At 36.5% G+C, this 25869-nt stretch overlaps 1 protein-coding gene across 2 annotated transcripts in view; it reads right to left on the bottom strand.

Moving 5' to 3' along the window:
- LOC106181710 (uncharacterized) overlaps nucleotides 1-18452 on the bottom strand; it is a 44723-nt gene extending 26271 nt beyond the window's left edge. Inside the window, exons 1-5 of one of the 2 annotated variants that reach the window (XM_087012277.1) lie at nucleotides 18051-18452; nucleotides 14307-14526; nucleotides 9328-9593; nucleotides 7050-7405; nucleotides 5649-6634 (exon numbers count right to left, since the gene is read on the bottom strand). In XM_087012277.1, coding sequence (XP_086868403.1) covers nucleotides 7079-7405; nucleotides 9328-9593; nucleotides 14307-14487 — 774 coding nt within the window. In that variant the 5' untranslated portion in view covers nucleotides 14488-14526; nucleotides 18051-18452 and the 3' untranslated portion in view covers nucleotides 5649-6634; nucleotides 7050-7078. Of the gene's footprint in view, nucleotides 1-5648; nucleotides 6635-7049; nucleotides 7406-9327; nucleotides 9594-14306; nucleotides 14527-18050 lie in introns of those variants that run through there. The other variant, XM_087012276.1, reaches the window with a different exon arrangement.
- Nucleotides 18453-25869: the final 7417 nt, after the last annotated feature.

Raw genomic sequence — 25869 nt, 5'->3', positions numbered from 1 at the left:
TCATTCTGACAGCTTTTCTTTGAGGATACTTTATGAAGAATTTATTGAAAGTACTTGAAAGTGTGATGGTTAAAAAACTGAGTGAAAAAAAAAATAATAATAAAAAAAAAAAAAAAAAAAAAAAACACATGAAAATAAGAAAAAATTAAGGATTTGTATTCTAACACCCAATGACTCCCCTAAGAAAAAGCTATTTATTTGATATTTGATCATTCTGACAGCTTTTCTTTTAGGATACTTTATGAAAAAAATTATTGGAAATATTTAAAAGTTTTATTGAAAAATACTGGGTGAAAATAAATGAAAAAAATTATGAAAATCTTCATTTTCATATGCATGGGATTTGGACTCCTATAGGTTCCAATTAGGAAAAGGCCCCATTTTATATTTGCTGTTGTTTTTCCCATTTTTTCCCAAAGCTGAATGAAAAATAGGGATTGATGATTTTAAATGGATAATAAATTTGCATTCTTGTACCCGTTGGATTTTGACTCATCTAGTTAAAAGCACTTATTTCATATTTAGCACACATTTAAATGTTTTTACTTTTTAGTTTTCTTTATGGAGAACATATTTGGAAGTATTAAAATTTTTGTGGGTAAAAAGTTTTGCAAAAAGTGTTCGAAATTTAAAAATAGTGAGAAATTCAGTATAATATTTATTTTTACACCCATGAAAAGGACAGTTATTTTATATTCAGTCATTATATCACTATTTTCCACAAAGTTTTCATTGTATATAAATAATGATAACTTTGTACACTAAGCTATATGAAAATGAAAATTGTTATGTGTCATATCAGAATATATTTTTCATAAAGTATCCTAAAAGGAAAGGTGTTGAAATGATGATCAAATATTAGATAGATAGCTTTTTCATTGGGGAGTCATTGGGTGATAAAATGCACATTTTTAATTTTCTTATTTTTCATGTTTTTTTTTTTTTTTTTTTTTTTTTTTTTTTTTTTTTTTTTTTTTTTTTTGCTTTTCCACCCAATATTTTACCATCTTCATGTAGTAAAAGTTTAGGATGGTGTTGAAATGATTATCAAATATGAAATAGATAGCTTTTTCATAGGGGAGGCAATGGGCGGTTAAGTGCACATTATTAATTTTCATGAAAATTTTCACCTGCAAACTACAAAAAATGTGCTGATATGTCCTCCATTTTACATACTACAAGATCACAGTCATATACTCAAAATAAAATAAGATTTATGAAGTTTTGTGGAGGGGGAGTCAAATTTTCATGGGGGAGTCAGATTTTCATTATGTGCACATTTTTAATTTTCTTATTTTTTCATGAAAAACTTCACCTGCAAACTACAAAAAAGTGCCAATGTATCCTCCATTTTATATACTACAAGATCACAGTCATATACTCAAATTAAAATAAGATTTATGAAGTTTTGTGGAGGGGGAGTCAAATTTTCATGGGGGGGGAGTCAGATTTTCATGGTACACCTGTAATCCCCATCCTTCGGTCACTCCATAATGATTCACGGGTAGCAAAATCTACTTTCAATGACCAAATGTTTCCTTTTCTTTTTTTAGTGTATTCCGCTTCATCTGAAGATTTTAATTAGTGTTTAGGAGCTGAGGTAAAATATGATGGTAATAGCAAAGACGTCGCATATTTATTGAAGTGAGCCAGTAAAACCCCATTTGTGGTAAACGTTGAACATAAAACCCTCAAAGGCTAAATCATTAAATCAATTTTACTGTGTTCTATCAAATTAGAGATTAAATGTATCTTAAGTGTCAAAGGGAACTCTGCATTTGTGGAAAATCAACTTTTAAATCTTTAAAACTTTTAAGTGATTTAAAAGTAAAATGATATTTTAGTATACGATGGGACCATAAATACACCAGAAATATTGATTTTTTATACTTAGCATTTCAAAATGAGCATTAAGGTTCCTTTGTCAGTCTTTCTCTGTTTGTCTTCCTCTTCTTGATTTGCACAATCCAAATACAATTGATCAAATACAATTAAAATTACAACGTTGCCCTATTATTATAAAATAAGATCCAATTTACATGTATACAGAATACATCAAAATTGTTAGGCCCTACCCCTCCTTCGTAGTCATGTAACAAAAAATAAATATTCTTAAATTATTGTATTGAATGACAATCTGTTGTAAGTTACAGTATTTTAAATACAGAATATTAGTACCATGTATCTAATCAAGCCATATAAGTTATGTGTTACCGCGTTAACCTATTTGTGGTTAGGGAGAAATTTACCTGTACTGGAGAGACAGCTCTTGTATTTGAACGTTAACGTTGCTCGTGAGTTGGGATGAAAACTGTGGTTTTGTCCACTTCGTAGATTCTCCAAATAGACTGCACGTGTGAATGCAGTATTATTTTCCTGATTTGGGGGGATAAGTTAATCGCACTATTATATTGACACACCTTCTTTTTACGATATTCCGGGAAGGGGTAAGTATCAAATATTACTTAAAATACATCAAGTAACAATAATTGTGTCACATTTTAGAAGATACCTCTCACTCTTTTGCATATACTGAATGTAACAATTTAGCAGATTTTAGGTCATTTTCGTCATCTCATGTAGGACATTAGAGAAAAATAGACTTTCATTCCTGATACCCTTTACCCCCTACCCCTGGCAAACACTAGTTCAGAGCTGGTGAGGGTCGGGCCAGTCTTTTCTCACTTATAGACTGATACTGAAGCATTTTTAAGACACACACATACATGTAATCAGAAAGATTTAAACTTAATTAGAATATAAAAATTACACAGATGTGTTTTTTTTCAATCAATGCTACGAAGGCATACCTGAACGTGTTCATTTCTTAACTTCGGCTAGCTTTCACCCTGCGGAATATTTACAAAAGTGAAAATAATAGGAGAAAATCAACATAGTGCAATTACGACCACTTGGTTGTGGATAGTAGTAGGAGTAGTAGCAGTAGCAGCAGCAGCTTACACCCATTCTATTAGTCTCCACGTTATGCATCAATACATATTTTCATAGAGCATGTGTTGCTATCGCTGGTTTCAGCAATGTATTCTCTTTCATCTGAAGATTGTTGATATGAGGAGAGGTACAATATGATGAAAAAAGCAATGACCTCGCATATCTATAATGATGTGGATGGGTGGGACAGCTTCTATTTGTCCATAATCTTTGAACATAAATATATCAGTGTATAAATAATTAAACCGGCGTCATGTACGCTATCTAATTTCAAGATTAAATTATCTGTTAACATCGGTATTATCTTGGACAGTCATAACTTTAGATGTTGGATCTCTCTAGGCTCAGTCTGACATTTCTATCATCTAAGATTGGTTATCAAAATTTAAAAAAAATGTTAAAATGAGGCCAAATGAACGTGTTTCTGCTTAGTCTTTCTACATCGGTTTTCACCAACTTGGTTTTCACATTTTTCTTCATCGCCATCACTTAATGACAGTACTTGGCTTTTATCATACAGAACCACAAATCTACGTCTTTTCAGGTCACGACATATTTACTCTGCCTCGTGCTTACCCTCGTGGCCATTGAGCAGATTCCTTTTGGTGAATATTTCCTCTCTAATTGCAAATAACTCCCCGTTATATTGTAGGTACAGAATACAAATACAGGTGAAATAGAACAGATCAGAGTCGTATTATGCCATATGAGCAACCCGTTACTGGGTTAACCTATTTGCGGTCAATGAGAAATGTATCTTCAGCTACGTGCTGGTGTAATATTGTAAAGCGCTGCCTTTATATTGTATCATGTATAATATCTGTGAAGCAGGTGACAGTTTGTCAAATATTGACTGTCTTCTCGTGGTAAATTCCTTAAACGTTTCACCTGACGTTCAGATGAGAAGTGCAACATATCAAACTATTTTCTTAAATGGATTCGCCAGTACAACAATATTTTTACAGAACTGCTGAGCATCAGACTGTAGCAACTTTCCATAAATAATTCAGCAAGCTGACACAATTGGATTTGCGGCCAATATTACACCATAATACATAAGGATGTAATAAATTGTGCTTTAACTGTATGTATATTTTCTAAAACAAGTAATATATGCTTGCCTTGTTTCTCTGAGTTGCATGGTGTAATGCACAAATACATGCACATACTGAACATGGAATAACCTCACCACGAAAATCCACCATTTAAACTCCTTACTAGTGCATCATATACATGTAGGGTAACGATAGATGACAGTGTTGCAGTGTCCTCTGTCAGCATACTGTCTCCAGGAAGAATGATGTTTGTCTGATGATTTATAAGTATGCAGGCAAAATGGAGATTAACATAAATATATTTTATCTTATTTAACTTAATTAAAGTTATTTACTCGTGTGTCTGTTTATCAAAAAATTGTTTTAGTTAGCTATATTTGTGGTTCTACATTTGAAAAAATTTGTTTACTATGTCATTAGATTGACTTTTCAGTTTGAGTGATATTTATCCATATATTCTTACAGAAGACAGGGTTTTTTTTATGGACAATTTGTTTTAGTAAATATATTTTTGTGGTTTCATGTTATCTAACGTGTTTCAGTGAGGGTACTTTAATTAAATACAGACTCTATAATAATAATAATAATAATAATAATAATAATAATAATAATAATAATAATTATTATTATTATTATTATTATTCTTATTATTATTATATGTTTAAGGGAATGCATAGATTATGTGTCTGTATTCAGATTTCAATACCTCAAATGAGCGAAATAGTAGTAGTAGTAGTAGTAGTAGTAGCTTATACCCAAATTCTTATGTATCCAGACATATTTTCAGAGAGCATGTTGCTATCTTTGGTTTCTGCAGTGTATTCCCTTTCATCTAAACCAAAAGTAGTCTCTGATTTATTTTCACGACATTTAGATTTTGATTGTTGCTGCAAGTGTGCACTGCAATTTTACCAAGGGTTATTCCATGCTCAGATTGTATTTTCTTCGTCTCATTTAACGCACTGACCGCCACAACGGGTGTAGCATATCTAACGCATTGACCGCCGCCGCGCGTATACCACAATTCGTGCCAAGACTTCTGAAACACAACTGTTTCAATGAAATTTCAGGGAGAATTAAGTAAAATTTTATTTGGTTTTAAATTATATTATAATTCTATATATGTGTTCATTGTTCTTCTGTGCTAGTGTAATTCATGCAGAGAACTAGGATGCGGAGAGGAAACGAGGGGGGGGGGGCGTTGACAGATAGTGGCCCTACTCCCAATGCTATGTGGTACTGAAAGCCCAGCCTTGTTTATATACATAGGGCGGGGAGTGGGTTGTTTGCAGCCAACAGACATTTATATTAATTGGACAGTGCAGAACAATTGCAAAACCTGTCATCTAAGCGTGTATTTCTTTTTAATTCCCGTTGACAACTTACGTACGCGCGTCACGCCCACAACAAAAGAACAACTTGTTAAAGGCATTCAGGAGGCATGGGAAAATATTGACGCAGATGAATTACAAAAGATACGTAAAGCACATGAAGAAGGTGATTTTAGCAGAGGGAAGTGTGTCTGGCTATTAAACAAGCACCACATATTATAAAAAACATTTTGAGGCATTGTTATTTAGTTAATGTATTAACCTTTTAAAATTATTTATTATTATCATTGAAAATGATTCAACTAAGTGTTAAATAAATAGTCACAGAACCAGTGCGACATTGCATCGAAAGGACTTGTTTTTTACATGATGTATCGGGACTGTTTTGAACGAAGATGTCTTTATAATATAAAAAGTTTAGACTAATTATAAAAAATTCAATGGATTAACTATTTTCTCTTTTAACATAATTAAAATAAACTACAGATATTTGATATCATTGACACCATTTTATAACGATTTTAAGCCACAAGCACGGCGAAACGAATTGAAGAGAAATATAAATTAAAAATTGAAACGTTAAAACATTTTGAAGCTATTGTCACTACATCGTACCCAATTTAAATTACGTTTCCACTGTACTTCACCAGGTGAGCCTCATCAATCAAAACTTGTAAAAATTATTAAAGTACTAGAAGTACGTTTTTCTTTTGTGACACACTGCCTTTGTTTTAAATGCCAAATGTGTTTTTCTCAGTCGATGTCAGTCTTGTGTTTGGAGATTTCTCCAAATTTGATTACATCCTCGAAATAATGTCATACACCTGTTTAATTCAACCTTTTTACAAAAACACATGCAAGAATTTGCATTTCAAGGGATTAAAAACCTCGATCAATGTTAAAACTAAAAACAAAAAACAAAAAATAGTCATCTTAGAACCGAAAGAGTAGCTTGCACCCCCCACAAATTCAGTTCCATTGTCCATGATTCCGTTCCTTTGTGGATTTTCGACTCTCCAATGGACGTTCACCAAAGAAATATAAGTGAGGAAGTCAAATAATCAGCTTTCATCAATTCTGTAAGTCAAAAGTTAGAAAGATTCCCTTGAAAAGGGTTTGAAAAGTTTGTGACATGGTCCGTAGTAACCCAAGTCAACGGTTGTGGAACATAAAACGGCGTCCAGCGCTTCCCGTGTTCCACATGAACATCAATGACTGGAGAAAGAAGACACTGTTTGTACAGAGTTGGTGGTAGTCGCTCTTTGGTCATCACGCCATGGATCGAAAAGTAACAACCTGGTTTAAAGATAAATGAGACAAAGATTATAGCTTTGTCGGCTTCTGTCATGATTTCGGTAGAGACAAATTATTTATGTAAGGGATAACAAATGGCTGCAAAATCAGGATACAAAATTAGTGCTTTTAAATCTAATGAGTTGGGTGCGAAATAAGTTTTTAGTAAAAACGTTTCCTGGGAGATGCAGCGAGAGAGAGAGAGAGAGAGAGAGAGATACTTCAGCTATCTCGTGGATACATGTATAAGTTATACATATTTCAGATGAAATACAATCCAGTAACAATCCAGTAACGTCATCGGCGTCGGGTGCTGTGTGTATGTTTGTGTGCGTGCGATAGAGATAGAGAGATATTAACTTCAGCAATCTTGTGTGTTTTATTTACACATATTCCACATAAAATACAGTCTACTTACGTCATCGGTGTCGTTTGCTGTTGTTTTTTTTACGGTGTCACCTGTGGAAAGCCTACAAGAGCGACGATATCGTTCTGTGGAAATCCGTTCCAATCTCCGCATATCCCTTCCATGAAACCAGACCAGATCGGAGGAATGTGAATCTGGAGACAATGTCGAGCCACAAGAATCCTAATGTCGAACAGGACAGGTGGTAGGAGCGTGCAACTAACCTCAATGTACAAATCGCCAGCTTTCAGAATTAACGAGATTTGAAAACCGAACCCTGCGAACAAAACACCAGGCAGATCCCCACCAGGACCAAGTCTTACATCACCAACCCACAGCGGCGGAACGGGTGCAAGTGCAGCTGCTACCTGCAATGAGATGATATCCCGATATTGTTATCTTACCATAATATAAGCATTAAATATCTAACTAAAAAAAAAAAAAAAAAAAAAAACTCAGATAGCACAACCTGTGCCAGGACAAAATATAAAGTTATAATAAATTAATTAATTAATTAATTAATGGATCATCACCAAATTTTCTCATTTCCATTTTTGACCTCTCCTAAAGTTTTTTATGAAATTACCTATCCTGTAAATTTCATTAAAATATGTACATAATGTTTAATCCGTTAGTTATTATTTTATAATGGATCATCACATATATTGTGTTTGATAATTTTCATTTACGATCCTACTACGAAGTTTTTGAACTTTTATTGCCCACTGATGAACAAACTTCGAGAACCCTCATAGGGGGCATTCCGAAGTAACAATGGTAACAAAAACATAACCTTGTCGGAGGTAAAGGATTGAGAGAGAGCAGCCTCTTCTGAGACAAATAACTAATCCGAAGATTTCGAAGTAACAAACATCAAACAAAGGATGAGTGCGAATAACATGGTAAAAGTGCCCACTTTTGTACATGAAAAATAAAATGTGAATGAATGGAAAAAAATGATGCCAAATTAAAGTAGGAGTCTTACACTTTTATGATCCACTTAATTTTTTTTATTAAATTTGAAATATAAAAAATTAATGTCAAAATGACCTTGTCAAATATTCATGAAAATGTGTGTGTGTGTGTTTTTTTTTTTTTGGGGGGGGGGGGGTCTGAATTGCAATGCTACATACATGTATCTTTAGTTAGAAGGGTGACAACTGTGAAATTTTGTAATTGGGTACAGAAGGTGCCCATGTAAAAAAGTAAGGCAATATGTGGCCAATCATTGTTTGTGATCAATATTCCGATTGCTTTATTTATACATGTAGTGCTAACTGAAAGAAGAATCTTACAGTGACTTGAGGATAAAAGACGTTCATTTTTTGTATGAGCCCCTGCCTCAGACAAGCTAATTATTCACGGTTGAAAAGACATGAATATAAGGTGGCCAACATTAACAGCAAATTTTCCTCAATAAATAGACAACACTTTGAGAGCATTACGGGAAGTTTAAATGCATAGTCCAAGAGTTAGGGCATCAACTAGACCATGGGGGTCAACATCCTGAGTTCACAGACACTAATGGCCACCATTAGTTTCGCACAGACCAATACACTGGCACAGTGGTACATGGGCTTTATTAAGTTGTCAATAGATATTGGATATTATCCCATTCCTCTTAGAGTGCTTCCGGTAGTTGGTAAACATTCTCTGGAATTGGAACATGATGGTGAGAACGCTGATCCAGAACATCCCACAGGTGTTGGATGGGCAACATATGGGGTGTGGTAACACATGGTCGGCTGGCATGTGGACAGTTCCTAGTGCTACCAGTGTCTCTGAAGTGTGTTTTCAGAGGACTGACAGTGGAATGATGCACATTCAGGCATGCTGGAACTTCTGTTACCAACAAGCCAGCATTGAGCAAGCCAACGGCATGCTCCCTCATGATTTCAGACATCTGTGGCATGTTGACAAGTGACAGAAATGCACATTTTGGTGTGCCCTTTTATTGCCTAGACGGTAGAGAGTGTTTGTGTATTGGTCATACAGATTGACCTCCACTCCGTCATATTCCATTAGTTTTATGGTTGTAAAAACTGAACCTCACGGGGAGCGGCCAAGTGAAACCAGATCACTATACTTTTAGTATCGTGCGTTTATATTTTTGTTCAGTGTACATTGAGTGCATGTTCAAAATTTTATGTAGCTAAATTGCTCACTGGATGCAGGCAAAGTTCTTACCTATTGGAAGTAGTATAATTAGTGGCCTGAGAGAGAGAGAGAGAGAGAGAGAGAGAGAGAGCGTAAGCAGAGGATAGAGAGAGAATAGGAGAAGAAAACTTACCGTTATTGTGTACAGTCCACCTGGAACGACTGTGTACTCAATGTTCACGTAGTGACCGAACATCTTGAATTTCACTGATGCCAGACGAGTCTTCGGACCGCCATCAAAAAATTCTTGTTTCGTTATAATATACCAAAGCCAGCCACCTATAGGTTTTGCCATGATACCTTTAACGGTGGGCGGGGTATCAAATCTGAAGGCTCTCCCATCACACGTAACATAGCGGACATCACCATGCGCATGGCATTCACAAGCCGGGATTGGCGCTGAAATGGTCAGGGGCAACTTGGATAAAACAGGAACACTAATATGGATACATTCCAGTACCTCCATAAAATTATTCACCGTCAGCATTTAATGATCTATATCATTAAAGGTGAATGCAACTGATACTAAAAAACAATACATCAAAAGAGAAATGTGAAAAAAGAAAAACCTTTTATTAAAACTGATGGTTTAAAAATGATGTAAAAACATAGCGATAAGGAAAATGTCCTGAGTATTCACGGTCACTAACGGTTTTGAAAAAAGATATTACGAGAAAAGGATATCCAAAAGCTGTAATTGGCAGATCTGCTCGGATCCACCCTTGCTAGCGTTTAACAGATTTAAGATGATTGAAAAGAGAAATATTACACCTGCCCAGTTGTTCGCTTAGTTTTCGTGTCACTCAGCCTTACTAAGCCACAAGATAAATCTGCTATAAATACGCAACCCGAATGTGTTACTTGATATAGTAATTGAATTTACGTGACATGTGATATAGATATACAAATCACCCGGCCTTAGGGCCCAACAAGTCACCGAACTTTGTACATATGTTAAGAACAGAACAAAACAAACCAAAAGCTCTGATTAAGATTGAAAGTTATAACTAAGCAAACACTATAAATTATGGTACACTCATGAGCTGACTGCCTTAAACTAAAACTGTTCTTTAAATAAATCGCCATGTCTTTAGGTTTATCTGCAAATAACTCTTCCATGTCATCATGATTACATTGCAAGTCTCCCAGAAACTCACGTCTTATGTCCTCGTATAGTGGACATACCAACACAAAATGAACCCCATCTTCAACCATGTGCTTATCACACAATTTAAAAAGGCGGGGCGAAGCTTCAGCGGCAGCACTCTGTATCTTAATTGGCATAGTACTGATGTTAATGTCTTACCCATAGACATGTCACTCACAACTGAAGGTGCCTTTCGAAAAGCATATATGTTCTTAGCGTTGGCTTTTTCAGCATATTGTTTTTTCCATAGCACTGTATAATTGGATCATTTCCCAGCTCTAACACCCCATTTCCATAGATTTTTAGATCGATCTATCCCTGCGGGGAGTCTCACTAGATTACTGTCAGCTTGTCCGGCTTAAGCGTCTTTCCCGCCTACTAAAAGCTGTAAGGGGGTAATTAACTATGGTGCCCGCTCGGCTGACTGCAATTTAGCGTGAACCCCCAGGGAGTTAGGTCGATCTAAAACTTAATTTTTAGATCTATCTTAATCTCTGGGAAAGAACCCTAAGTTTATGTAATCAAACAGTCTCTTGGCAGCCCTATTGTTATCCGTGGTTATTAATCTATTCCAGTGTCTAATTATGAACAGCCATTGAGTGTAAACTAGTGGCATCCAACCGACCTCCCCTTAAGGTGCTAATATTGGTGTAAATCTGTGTACTCCCATATAATACCCAATAGGTCGTGATTGTATTTTATCTATAGCTGGGAATGACTTACACCCCCATACAGTGACACAGTACCAGTAGTTAGTGATATGCCTGATAACATCTGTTCAAAAGTACTAAATACAATACCTTTTAAACTATGTATCCTGTTTATCATACCACTTAGCCCTCTGCTGGCCCATTTTCGCTAACTCCTCATTATTATAGAAAACGCACTGTACCTATATTTTCAAGTGCAGATAACTATCTAAATCGGAATATCAAGGACGTGTCAATATGGAATAAAATTCTCCTAAAATCTCTGCAACATTAACTGTGCAATGTCTCATACTGTATTTCGGAGTATATCAGTGTCTCCCGTTTTTGCTCACTAATGAGTGAGCTGAAAAACTTAATTTATGTAATATCTGTCTAATTTTACAAAAATATTATTAACCTAAGTAATACAGAAAACAGAATATATTGGTTATGTTTCTACACAAAAACACCTTTTGATGTACACAGTTCTGATTTCCTGAAGAATTTTTCTTTTTTTTTTGACTAACTTTCTTAATATATTTCTTTCTTTATATATTAATTATCGGCAACATGTTTGATATGTTTCGTAACGACAAATACAGTGAGCAAAAAGGTTCATTAGCTTGGTTGTTGGATAAATATGAAAATTCTCAGACACAAGCCTAAAATTTTCCGTACCGTTAGCTTACGGCCAACCTGGTCGAAGGCCTTCATCAGACTGACGTGAGTAGTTGTTCACACTCACTGACCGCTAGATGGTATAGCGGCCAGGACCCTCTTATAAATGTCAGGTAGATCAACCCCCCCGTCCCTATTCATGGGTGGCTGGTGTCGGCTGATGTGGATAGCCTCTCGTATTTTCCGCGGGATGTCGGATGATTCAGATTCAAGAATCTTAGTTGAATTCCAATCTATACTGTGGCCGGTGTCTATTACATGTTCAGAAATGGCAGAGCTGGTATTGCCTACAGTCACTGATTTCCTGTGTTCACTCACCCTGATCTTCAACTGTCTACCTGTCTCACCAATGTAAAAGGAATTACAGTCATGGCAATTGATCCTGTATATTGTCCCACAACGGTGATCTTGGGGGGTTTTGTCCTTTGGTGCCACTAGGTGTTGTTTCAATGTGCACTGAGGTCTAAAAGCTGTGTTGACACTGTGCTTCTTGTAGATCCTGCACACTTTCTCTGAAATTCCTTTACAATAAGGGAGGATCACTAGCTGTTTTTTTCCGACTGTATCTGTTGGCTCACAGTTAGTTAATGCTGTCTTATCCTGGCGAAGTTTGGTCTTTAGAGCCCAAGGTGGGTAACCACACATCAAGAGAGCCTCATCTAGTGTCTTGTTCTCCAAGGTCTTGTCTTCCTCATTAGTCACGATCGTGTTGCACCTGTGTTTTAAAGTTCTTACTACCCCCAGTTTCTGATGTAATGGGTGGTGCGACTGGAAGTTTAGGTATTGGTTGGTATGAGTGGCCTTCCTGTAGACTTTCAGACTCAGGTGGCCGTCGTTTTCACGTGTGATCAATGAATCCAGGAAAGCAATAGAATTGTTATCCTCTAGCTCTCTAGTGAACTTGATGTTACGGTCTTGGCTGTTGATAAAATCGGTGATAGCAGTTATGTGGTCTCTGTGGCAGATGGTGAACGTGTCGTCTACATATCTCAACCAAAGACGTGGAGGATTGGGCATGGATCCCAGTGCGGCTTCCTCAAAGTTCTCCATATACAGATTAGCCACGATCGGACTGATTGGACTGCCCATGGCTGCTCCATGTTTCTGTTTATGGAATTCACCCTTATAGATAAAATATGTGGTGTTCAATACAATGTCTAATAGCTCTGTGATGTCCTCTACTGATAGATTAGTACGTCCATTGAGGGTGGGATCTAGCGTAAGTCTGGAACTAATCACTTTAAGAGCATCATCCACCGGTACACTAGTAAAAAGTGCACTCACATCATATGAAACTAGTGCTTCATGTGGTCCCAGAATGATATCCTTCACTTTATCAACAAAGTCCTTCGAGTTCAATACATGATGGCATGATTTACCTACTAGTGGGTTTAAGATTTTGGCTAGGAACTTTGCTGTCTGGTAGGTGATAGATCCAATACTTGACACTATAGGCCTTAAGGGTGTACCCTCTTTATGAATCTTAGGAAGACCGTACAGCTTAGGTGGTGTTTCCGCAGTAGGGTATAGTTGAGCATATTGAGACCTAGATAGCTTCCCTTCTTTCTGTAGCCGTAGTAAACACTTAGTTAACTTACGTTTATAAGCTGCAGTTGGATCACGCTTTAGTTTCTCATAGGTGTTGTCATCATTCAGCAATTGTTGTATCTTGTGTTCATAGTCTGTCCTATTTAGAACCACTGTTGCTCGTCCTTTATCAGCGGCCAAGATCATAATGGACTTGTCCTTCTTTAGGTCTAGAAGTGCTCTCCGTTCTTCTCTGCTGATGTTATCTGTCGGGGGTTTTGATGACTTGATCGCCCCTACGATCTCCGCACGCATATCTGCTGCCTCGGTGTTGTCAAGATTTCTACATGCTAGCTCCGTCTGCACGATGATGTCTTCTACGGGGAGAATCTTCGGAGCTACGGCAAAATTTAACCCTTTGGCTAAGAGACGTGTCTCAGTGTCAGTTAACATGCGGTCCGATCGGTTGATTACCCATTTCTTGAGTTGGGAACCACTTAAATCCACCGACGTAGTCCTGTTCTTCACTGTCATGTTTGAAAACTTTTTAAGATGGCGGTCTTTGGTAAGCGCATGCGCAGCCTCGTATTTCCGTTTACAGAAGTCCTCTACTGATGAGTACTGATCAGCTGTCAACAGTTCTCTAAAATGTTCCGTATGTTTCTCTATCTCTGTCCTTAGAGTCGTGATTTTGTCATTACAAATACGGATTCTTTCCCTCAGTAGGTCCTTCTGTGCTTTCTTCAAGATTTTGATCGCATTCTGTCTTTTCAGCGAACTTTTTAGTTTCAAACTGGGTGGAGTGATCCCTTCGTCTCGACAGCGTAGCGAAAAACATAGATGGACAAATACAGATTTACAAATTTGACGTTAAACACACTTTTGAGAACTTAAAATCTTAACCTAATACTTCATAACGTAAATCTGTAGTACTGTAGCGTTATATGACCGAACTAGTTAAACGCTGCAGCAGAAGGACATTTTTGCCAACACCTGGGTTAAAGTCATGAACGATTAATTTTCGTTTTTTATATTCGGTCACGTTTGCAATTTCAGTGAAAAATAACTTACGTATTGGACCGGGAGGCAGTGCCACCTGATCCTCGGCTGGAAGGTTAGCCATCGCAGCCGCAGCAGCGTCTCTTTGCGCCTCTTCGTCCGCAGTAAGGGGGATGGGACCCGCGCCAGTAACGGATGTCACCGTTGTCAAAGCGATGATCAGAAGCACGGCCATGCCTCCTTGTCCTGTCATCTTCAAGATAATGTCTTTTCTTGTCAAATGTGTAGCAGACTAGAATGAAAAATGGCAACTGCGGCGCTCTTTGTCTCGTTCTTCTCATTTATACAACTTTTAAAGGTGGGCACGTAGTATATTTTCCACGTTGGCAAAGTGAGATTGCGCATGCGCGTTCTACCAAGGTGTGTAGGTTAATGCAGATGAGTTGTGGGTTTACTAATAAAAATAAAGAAACTAAGATAGAGAGAAGAACTGCAATGTCCATTTAATATCTCTCTTATTCAAATTTTACAGTGAATTTCAAATCATGCTATGGTGGTCTTTGCCATTTCGCTGCAGCCGAGATCTTCTGCGATGACTAATAAATTATCTCAGTCCCGTAGCCTGGGCGGGTTCTGAGGAACGAAAAAAAAATCGCCCTTTTTGCCGAGAAAACGTTCCCCTGGGTACAATTTATTCTAGGATCATGAAGGTTTCATGGTAAACGGTCTTTTTTTTTTCAGAAAAAAAGAGCCCACCCTTTTGAAATTACTAGCTAAGGGCCTAAATCTAGTTAAAATATTTCATTCTAATACATTTTAAGTCGTTTTAACGACTTCAAATATATTATAATTTATTAATTCAAAATTGCTCAGCTACTACAAAACTGTCCTAGACATTAAAAAAACTTTCAATCATTAGAGCAACGATATATACTGTGACGCCAATGTAGAGCAGAATGGTAAGATCTGGGCGAAATTGCTATATGGTGTAGAGGTATTCAAATCTGCCAGTCAATCCCATGTTATGCCAAAGTAATGTCTTTGAACTAGCCCAACCTCAACCCCTTTTCTTTCTCAATCAACCGGTTTCATTGCCTCATAACATTACAAGGCTGTTGCTCAATTAATGAGTAATGACCTACAAACTAAATATCGTCCCAGACATAAGACAATATATTCATACAAGGGGACCATAAAAACTGTTTATTTTTTGTGCCAGTCCATTCACATCAACAATCAACATCAACAATCCTCAATCCTTGAGTTTTGGTGTCTCGCCAACACCCCCTCCCCCCCTCCAAGGAAAATTAAGAAAATCTTCAAACCATCCAGTAAAACCGAGAAGCCTTTCTTAATAAAACCACAAAGAACCCTAAAATAGATTCTTAATCACTGATTTTACCTAATATTTGAAATATTTAGTATTTTTGAAGACATTCTCGCTTAATTAATGCGGGTTCCAGCCGTCTTAAGCAGAATTTTTTTGTGGTATAGAATGAAATTCATTCCTTTTTATAAAACTTAATTTTTTCACCTTATTACGTCCATGTGTATTCCACGCTATACACACTTGATATGATACCATTAATATGTTCAGACAGATTTATATGCTCAGCCATATTTCTTTTACGGTATAACTTTGATCACATAGATAAGAATGATTAAGAGTTAGTGATATTTTTGAATGTATATATGAAATATAGAGATAAAGTATTAAAAATGGAATTAGATTCAAGTAACTTTTAAAATAAATATTGAAATAATATTAAGAATAAAATATACTGCCAGTCAATGAACGCGCGTCATTTATTTATCAAATAATACTTTTAATTCCTTTGACATATTAAGAAAATATCAGTTTTCGTGTGAAACATGTGAAATATGAAATAGTTGTCATCCGACTCTCTTATGACCAAACAAATGCATTTGTACTCGTTTATATGGTTGGAATCGATTCTCGGTAAAAAAAGTACACCAAAGTTTTCCGATGCGTTTTCATTGACTGTCAGTATATATTGCTTGTCATCCTTTTCAAAGTTAAAGGTTCATGAATTGCCAGAGTTCACAGGTACGTGTTTAGGCAGTATGGTAAAAAGTATTTCGAAATCTTTTGGTCCGTTTTTGTAATGTAAATTACAAAATAAGCCAAGAGAAATGCTCATTTATCCAATGAATATGTAAAATATACAATATCGGGTATTTATTGCTCTGTAAAGTCGCTGTGGTATTAAGGAACTGCAAAATAATACTTCATACTAATGCCTTAAATTGAGACACGTATAATTTTAGAAATCCTCACGGACCACGAATAAGGAGTACGTGCCTGTCGTTCTTGTTTCTACAGGTAACACTAACATTTTCTTCTGGTACCTGAATAGGTGGGGGGAGGGTATGTACTGTTAATCATGACATTTTATTGCGATTTCTGACCACCTCTATATTTGTTGAAGCTGTTTCGTGGTGTTGTCTGAGTTATTGAAAGAAGTGCGTTGCGGGTTTGTGATTTGTCCATCTCTCAGTCACTCCATTTTGATTCTCGATAGGCAAACCTTTACTTTCAAAGGCCATATGTTGCCATTTCTGCTTTTTTAGTATATTCTGTTTTATATGAAGATTTTAATTAGTGTTTGGGAGCTGAGGTAAAATGTGATGGCAATAAGAAAGACGTCGCATATTTAATGAAGTGTTTGAGCCAACTGAATGCTTCTCTTTGCCACAAACGTTGAACATAAAACCTTCAAGGCACACATCATTAAATGACTTTCACTACGTGCTATCAAAATTTGAGATTCCGTGTATCTTACGTGTCAAAAGAAACGGTCTATTAATTTAAAATCGACATTCAATTTTCATTTAATACTGTAACTGGTATCATTATGCAATATTGGTCAAAGGGGTTGTCCCACCCCTAATTCCACGTAGTTTTATTCCATTTATTCAAATTTATAACATTTACCCCCTCTAAATCCAATGTCTCACTGTGATTTCCACAGAGGATAAGAAATGGCATAAGTATCATTCCCCATCCCCAGTCACTGCGTTATGATTGATTAGTAGCAAAATCTGTTTTTTTACTGCCATATGTTGCCATTTGTGTATTCTGTTTTATCTGAAGATTTTAGAAAGTGTTTTGGAGCTGAGGTAAAATATGACGAAAAAAGCAAATACGTCGCATATTTAAAGAAGAAACTGAGCCTGAAAGCTTCCTTTTGTGGTAAACGTTCACCATAAAACCCTCAATATCTAAATAATTAAATCACTTTTCTACGTTCTATCAAATTCAAGATTAAATGTATCTTACATGTCATAGGGAACTCTGCATATGTGGGAAATCAACGTTTAAATCACGTTTCTGAAACCTTTCAAGTGATTTAAAAGCAATATGATATTTTAGAATGTGACGGGCCTATAAATTCCCCAGAAATATTTCTTTATACTTAGCATTTCAAAATAAGCATTTAATTTCCCCAGTCAGTCTTTCTTCATCTGTTTTTCCCCCTCTTGATTTGCACAATCTTAAGTCCTAACTTCCAGTGTCGTTTGTATTTTCAAATACAATTTAAATAACAACATTGTCCATTTACCATAAAATAAGAACCCATTTACATACACAGAGGCTGTATCAAACATGGTATACCTTACCCACTCATGGTCATTTATTTCAATAGATTAACAAAATAAATATCTTTAATTTATTATATTAAACGACAATCTGTTGTAAGGTACAATATTTTAAATACAAGCTGTTAATGCCATGGTCAAGACATATGAGTTATCTGATACTGTGTTAATTTATCTTATGAGGGCGAAATTTACCTGTACTGGAGAAACAGCTCTTGTATTTGGACGTCGCTTGTAAAGCTGATGAGTTGACCTGAAAATTGATTTTTCACCGCGCAGATTTAATGGTCAGCACATTGTTCAACATCATATTTTAGTTCCACCATGTCCCGTTACATCAGTATTATCTTCGACCGTCATAATTTTAGATCTTGGATCTTTCTAGGCTTTTTCTTGGGCTCAACCTGACAATTGTATCATATAAGATCTACCACAGTATTTGTCTTCAACTTATAGAAGAAGAAATCTACGTGTATGCAGGTGACGTCAAACTTGCTCTGCCTCATACTACCCTCGTGGTGATTTAGCAGATTTCATTTCATAGATATTTCCCCTGTTATGACAAAAACTATCTTCGCTGTAGATACAGAATGGATGAAATGGAGCAGATCAGTGTAGCCATGTGAGCACCTGTTACTGGGTTAACCTATTTGTGGTCAGTGAGAATATTCATCAGCAGCTATGTGCTGGTGTTATATGCTGCTCTTATATTGTATGCTGTATAATATCTGTAAAGCAGGTATCAGTTTGTGAGGAATGGACTCTATTCCGCGTAAATTCTTCAAATCTTTCACTTGATGCTCAGATGATTTTGAGAGATGTAATAAATCAATTTTTTCTTAAAATGATTGCCGATAAGACTAGATTTTTTACAGAAATGCTGATCATCAGAATGTAGCAACTTTCCATTAATAATTTAGCGAGCTGAAATATGGGTTTGCGGCCACTATTACACCATGATACATAAGAATATCATAAATTACGCCATTACTGTATAATTTCTCAAACAAATAAAACATGCTTGTCTCGTTTCTTTGAATTGCATGGTGTTACGCGCAAATACACGCATATACTGAAAGTGGGATAATCTCACCATGAAAATCTACCATTAAAACTCCTTACTAGTACATTTAGAATGCACAATATATGGCAGTATTGCAGTCTCCTCTGTCAGCATACTGTCACCTAGTAGAATGATGTCAGGTTTACAGAGCAGAATGACCAGATTACAGCCTCACAAACACTGCCACTCTCTGCCCATTGACTGTGTTAATTCACTACTACTACCCACTGTTCATTTTCTGTGTCACGTGACATTGGAGGTAGGGGTGCTTTTAGTCACTGCCGACTCCTTCTGTCACTCTTTTACATATTGAATGTAACAGATTTAATGTCATTTTCGTCATTGTATGTAGAACATTAGAGTAAAATAGACTTTCATTTCTGATACCCTCACCCCTACCCCTTAAGAACACTATCCAGATTAAGTAGGAGTCGTGCCAGTCTTTTTACCCATCGGAATGGGGCGTTTTCACGATGCACGCATAACCAGTGGGGATAAAACTAAATGAGACTGAAAATGACTCAACCGTCGCCTGCATTCAGTGCGTTACTGTCTTATTTAAAAATATTCAGTATATGATTATGTTAATGACTAAGAGAGATTCTAATTTGATTATTGTCCCCAAATGCCTTAATAATAAAACCCGGCTTCTTATGATCAATCTAACTTCAAGAATTAAAAACATTTATTCTTAGTCATGTCTTTTTATTTTGATTTATGTCAAATTCTATATTTTTTCAAGCTGTTTCATGGTGTTGCCTGAGCTTTTGAAAGAATTACATTGCGAGTTAATCATTTGTCAATCCCTCAGTCACTCCGTTATAATATACGACTGAAAAAAATTATTTTCAACTGCCATATGTTGTCGTTTCTTTTTTGTTGGTGTATTCTGTTTCATCTGAAGATTTTAATTAGTGTTTGGGAGCTAAGGTAAAAAATGATGGCAATAGCAAAGACGTCGCATATTAAATGAAGTAGTAGAGCCAGAAAAAAAAAAACATTTGTGGTAAACGTTGAAGATAAAACTTAAAGGTTAAAAAATTCAATCAATTCAATTAAATGTATCTTACGTGTCAAACTGTATGCTATATTTATGGAAAATCACCATTTGTTTTTCATTAAAATCACATCCCTGAAACCATTTAAAAGCAATATGATATTTTGGAATTTGACTTGCCTATAAATATCGTAAGTTCTAACATTAAAATAATTTGTATTTTCCGCCGTTTTAGCCTGTTCGCGGTTAGGTTAAATAATTCAATCAATTTACTGCGTTCTACAAAAGTCGACTAAATATATCTTCCGTGTCAAATGGAGCCCTGCACTAATGGAAATTCAACGTTTAAATCACATTTCTGAAACCATTTAAGTGATTTAAAAGGAATATAATATTTTAGAGTATGACAGGCCGTCAAATATTCTAAAAAAATTGTTTGTTTGTCTGTCTGTTTGTCATCAACATAACTCAAAAAGTTATTTACCGATATTGAGGAAATTTTCAGGAACTGTCAGAAGTGTGTCATGTAAGAGATAATTGGTGGTGATCGTGATCAATAATCAATGATAATCAAAAACTGCTGCCTTGGCGGAATTCTGCACTCTCGGGGTGCTTTTCTAGTTTAAATTAGCATTTCAAAATGCATTTCTACATCTATCTTTCCCTTCTTGGTTTGCACAATCCTATGTTCTTACTTCCATTAACGTTTGCATTTTCAAATACAATTGAAGTTACAACGTTGCCCCTAGAGGGGCAGTCTCCATTGCAGCACATGTTGCTACTTATAGTAGGTGATTTTAAGCAAGAACTTATTCTCCAACTTTCAACATAAATCTTTAGTTTTAAAATAATAATCTTATTGAATATTTCATATACATTTTTATCTCTTGGACTATACCATATAATACAGACAACAATGAACTCTTTGCAACCCCACAAACGAATGTTTTGCAAAATTGTCTGTAAATAATAACTTTTGATGACTTTTAGAATGATGAGTCTTATTGAATATTTGATATAATCCCTCATCCCTAAGGTCATATCATGTAATACAGGCAACAATTTGTTACATTGTTAAATTGTTAAAATGATTAGGATAGGGTGTATATAATAAAGTGGCCTTGTTTGGTCAAATCTCGAATAATCGATATGCTTCTTGCCTTCTTTCTTGTTGTAAATAGGACTATGAAAGTTTATGGTACACTGGGATAGAGGAGACAGAAACAGCTCCTGTATTTGTTGCTTGTGAAGCTGATGAGTTGGACTGAAAATTGTTTTGTTCACTCGTAGATTTATCCAAATTGTTCACGTGTGAATACAACATTACTTTTCTGTTTTTAATTAAGGGGTAAGTAAGTCGTGATATTATATTACCACACCTTTGCTTTACATTTTCCCGGATACGATAAATAGGGAATTGTAACAGCTCCAAACAATTCAGTAAACAGAGTAAATGGGGTTTGAGGACAATGTGTGTACTATTTAGTATTAACACTTTAAAGTACGTCATAATGAATAGACTGGGTTAGTATCAGATATTTCTTAAAGTGCATCAGGTAACACAAATCATGTCATATACTTTAAAGAGACACCTCCTACTCTTTGGCATTAACTGGCTTTAACAATTAAGCAGATTTAATGTCATTTTCATCATTGCATGTAGGACATTAGAGAAAAAGGAAGTTTCATTTCTGATATCCTTCATGCACCCCACTACCCCTGGTAAACACGAACTCAGAGCTACCTGACCTGTAGTGGGGGTCGGGTCAGTCTTTTCTCACTTCTAGACTGATACTGAAGACTTTTTTCGATACACACATGCATGTGATCAGAAATAATCAAACTTTTAAGTTTAATTCTTATTAAAATAAGCATATAAAAATTACACAGATGAAGTCATTTCAGTCAATGCTACGAAGGCGTATGTTGCCGTGTTCATTGCTCAACTTTGGCTAGCTTTCACCCTGCGGAATATTAACAAAAGTGAAAAGATAAGGTGGAATTCAGCATAATACAATTACGACCAAATAACTATGGATAATAGCCTTAACAGTAGAAGTGGTCCACAATCATACTGGTCTCATTTTTTCCTATATCTTGAACAAAGCAACCATTTTATATACAGACTTGACATTTAATATGGAATATTTTAGTTTCGAATGTATGCCTTGGTAAAATTGCATTCTTTTTTCAAAAAAAATCAGATCTCATATAAGATATGTGAATGGAGAAGTGTGTAGTCAGGTGTGTCGCTACTAATGAACTGACTACCATGTCTATTGCACTGCTGTATTGTGTATTATGCAATGATTTAATTGGGTAGTGCTCCTTTGGACTGGTTCATGCTTGGGTGTGCCAAAGCATGGTTCTGTCAAAAAAGTATCTATACTATTGCATAAAAAAATTTGAAATTTTGCATGCAAGCGGTCGGTTTTGCAGTGCGTAAAAAGAACTAAGTGGTGATTTATAAAAAATTTTATCTGTGGTAGAATGGTGCTAAAAAGACAGACATTGCCAGACAGATTATTGCGCCAAACAGAACGGTCCGCACAGTTTTATAGAGTAATGCCCAGACTGATGTACCTACACAGAGGCCACACCCAATGTATCAAAATCTTCCCACCATGGTACAGGACTCACTGCCTTTCGGGATATGGTGCTGCAACTAAACAAAAAACACCCAGTCCGTTCAGAATGAGGGGTAAATTGCTGTCAAAACGCGTTTTTCAAGGCCCTTATCGAACAACAAACTTGTTTTAGCAGGTTAGAATACCAGACGACCTCCGGGGAACCCACTGTAAACGGCAAAACAGCGTCGTCTGTTTCTTTAATGAACTGGGGACCATGACCGTTTCTGGGTAGAACACTGAAATCGCGTGGCTTTATTTACTGAGGTCAGATTTCACCTGTACCGCTCAACTAGTCAAAACAGAGTTTACAGACATCCAGAAGAGGCCTAAGATGAAGAGTGTGTCGAGTCTATAAAGTGACTAGGGTCATTGACAGCGTCAGTATTTGGACTGGATACCACATTGGTGCCAAAACACCAATAGTAGTCATCTATGAAAACCTGAACCAGATCAAATAAAGGAATAATCTGGGAACCACTTGACTATCATTTGATAGGGGGCGCCTTAGGAACAATTTTAGGTAGCACGGTGAAAGTGCCGGTTCACACAGAGCACTTTTATTAGCAGATAACTTACAGAACCAGCAGAATGAGCAGCAACCTTGGTCATCAATATTGCCAAATTTGAACCACATAGACAATATGTGGGTAGGCCATTACTAGCCGAACCAACGGCCTACATGTCGTGCGACAAAACTGAACCAAATTGGACAGGTTTTGACCAATGCCTGGAATGTTATTCCAGATTGAACTCTAAAAAACTATCCCAAGAAATGCCTTGCCGCTTGAGAGACCTGGAAGCAGCTAGACCAAGTCAGACGTAACAGCGACCGTTGCTGTGATTAGACACTGACATGAGGGTCCTTTGTGGGGCGTGTAACTCTTTTACAGACGATAATTTGTAAAATATGGAGATCCAAAATACCGATTTTAATGGTTATTGTATGACATAAAACAGGCAATGCATTTTTGTTTGCTTCAAGGGCGAATTCAATTAATGAACTGATGTCACAATTACATCGAAGAGATTATTTAAAGTTATTAAAACACGATTTTAATCCCTATTTTCATTTATCAGTCAGTTAAATAGGAAAAATTTGATGAAAAGTGATTTGGAAAAAAATATTCCATATTAAATGTCAAGTCTGTATATGGGTGTGTGTGTGTGTGAGTGTGTGTGTGTATCGTGCTTCCCTTGGTGTATCGCGTTGGCATCACCAGTTCTAGTTTCAAAATTTAAATTATACTGAATATCGTGTTCAACCATATTCTTTTTGCCTTACCTCCAATGAGCATATTGTTTTCAATCCACACTTCAGTCTCTTGTTCAAAACCAGCATCTTTATCTACTACATTCCTATCCACACCACATTGTCATCAGTAATCTGCAAACCCAACGGTGAGACAGTATATATATTTATCCAACACAAATTGACATACCTTGTTGTACGTGAAACCTTATGAATGATAGGCACATGTGGACGTGATTACATGTATTTCCCTAACTTATTCGACGACCAGTGCATTTTTCAACATCATATATTATATAGTTCCACAATGCCTCTTAACTTCAGATGTTGGTTCTTACTGGGCTCATAACTTCAGATGTTGGTTCTTACTGGGCTCAACCTGACATTTCTATCATCTAAGATCGGTAGTCTATATATCTCGAAAACATAATGTTAAAACGAGGCCAAATCAAGTTGTTTATGCTTAGTCTTTCTAAATCTGTTATTCTCTCAATTGATTCTCACGTGAGGTCCTGCATTAGCAACACCCTATTTCAGCATTTGTCATTTATCCTACAGAAAACAGATCTACCTGTACGTGTTTGCAGGTCACGTCTAACTTGCTCTACCTCATGCTATCCTCGTGATCATTTAGCACATTTCATCTCATGAGTATTTCCTCTGTTATCGCAAAGCACTCTTTGTTGTAGATACAGAATACAAATACAGATGAAATGGTATAGATCAGAGTCGTATTAAGCCATATGAGCAACCTGTTACTGGGTTAACCTATTTGTGGGCAGTGAGAAAATTTTTCAGCAGCTACGTGCTGGTGTAATATGTTGCTCTTATATTGTATGATGTATAATATCTGTGAAGCAGGTATCTGTTTGTCATCAGCAATTGACTGTCTTCTCGTCGTAAATTCTTTAAATCTATCACTTGACGTTCAGATAAATTTCAGATATGTAATAGATCAAAAGATTTTCTTAAAAGGATTTTCAGTAAGTCAAGATTTGTAGCAACTTTCCATGAATTAGTTAGCAATGTGGTAAAATTGGGTTTGCGGCCACTATTAAACTATAATATATAAGAATGTCATAAATTGCGCCAAAACTGTATAATTTCTCAAACAAATATAACATGCTTGTCTTGTTTCCTTGAATTGCATGGTGTAACGCGCAAATGCATGCACATACCGAACGTGGGATAACCTCACCATAACAATCCACCATTTAAACACATTACTAGTGCATGTAGAGTGATATGTTTGCAGAGCAGAGTGCCCGATTACAGTCTCACAGATACTGCCACTATCAATTCATCATTACAACCCACCCTTCATTCAGGGGCGGTTCCAGAATTATATGATGGAAGAGGGGAGGGGCGGTTCCAGAATTATATGATGGAAGAAAGGAGGGGGCGGTTCCAGAATTATATGATGGAAGAGGGGAGGGGGCAGTTCCAGAATTATATGATGGAAGAGGGGAGGGGGCGGTTCTGCGGAAGCTGACCCTCCCCCCTCCATGGTGTGGAGTTCGGGGCAGGAAAAAATTGGTATTTTAAAGAGCGAACGGTGCCATTTGGTACGGTTTAGAACTACAGTTACAGCTAGTCAAAATTATAATTTCAAGAGGGGACCATTGGTGTGATTTTTTCAGAAATCGAAAGGGGGGGGGGGGTCAAACCCCCCTGGTAACCCACTAAATCCGCAACTGTCATTCTCTGTGCCAAGTGGAATTGGGAGTAGGGGCGCTTTCAGTTACTGCCGCCTCTCTCTGCACCCACCCATTCTTGTGCATGAATTATACTGACACAAAAGATCAATGTCATGCACACAAATTTCAGCTTATTAAAAATCAAATAGATAAAATAACTCTCACTGATGATTAATTGTGTTTGCGGAGTTCTGGCACGAATTGTGGTATACGCGCGACGGCTGTCATTGCGTTAGATGAGACGAAGAAAACAATCTGAATCTGTGATAACACTTGTTAACATCGCAGCACACACAGCAACAATCAAAATCGAAATCTCACGTAAAATAGATCAACGATTAGTTTGCATTTGCGTTGCCTGCTGGCGGCGACTGCATT

The sequence above is a fragment of the Lingula anatina genome, chromosome 4 (genome assembly GCF_051362555.1).
Source record: "Lingula anatina isolate TDL-2025a chromosome 4, LinAna3.0, whole genome shotgun sequence".
In the NCBI taxonomy this organism is placed as follows: domain Eukaryota; kingdom Metazoa; phylum Brachiopoda; class Lingulata; order Lingulida; family Lingulidae; genus Lingula; species Lingula anatina.
The sequence above is the reverse complement of the archived record's forward strand: the minus strand, read 5'-3'. Positions and strand labels throughout refer to the sequence as shown.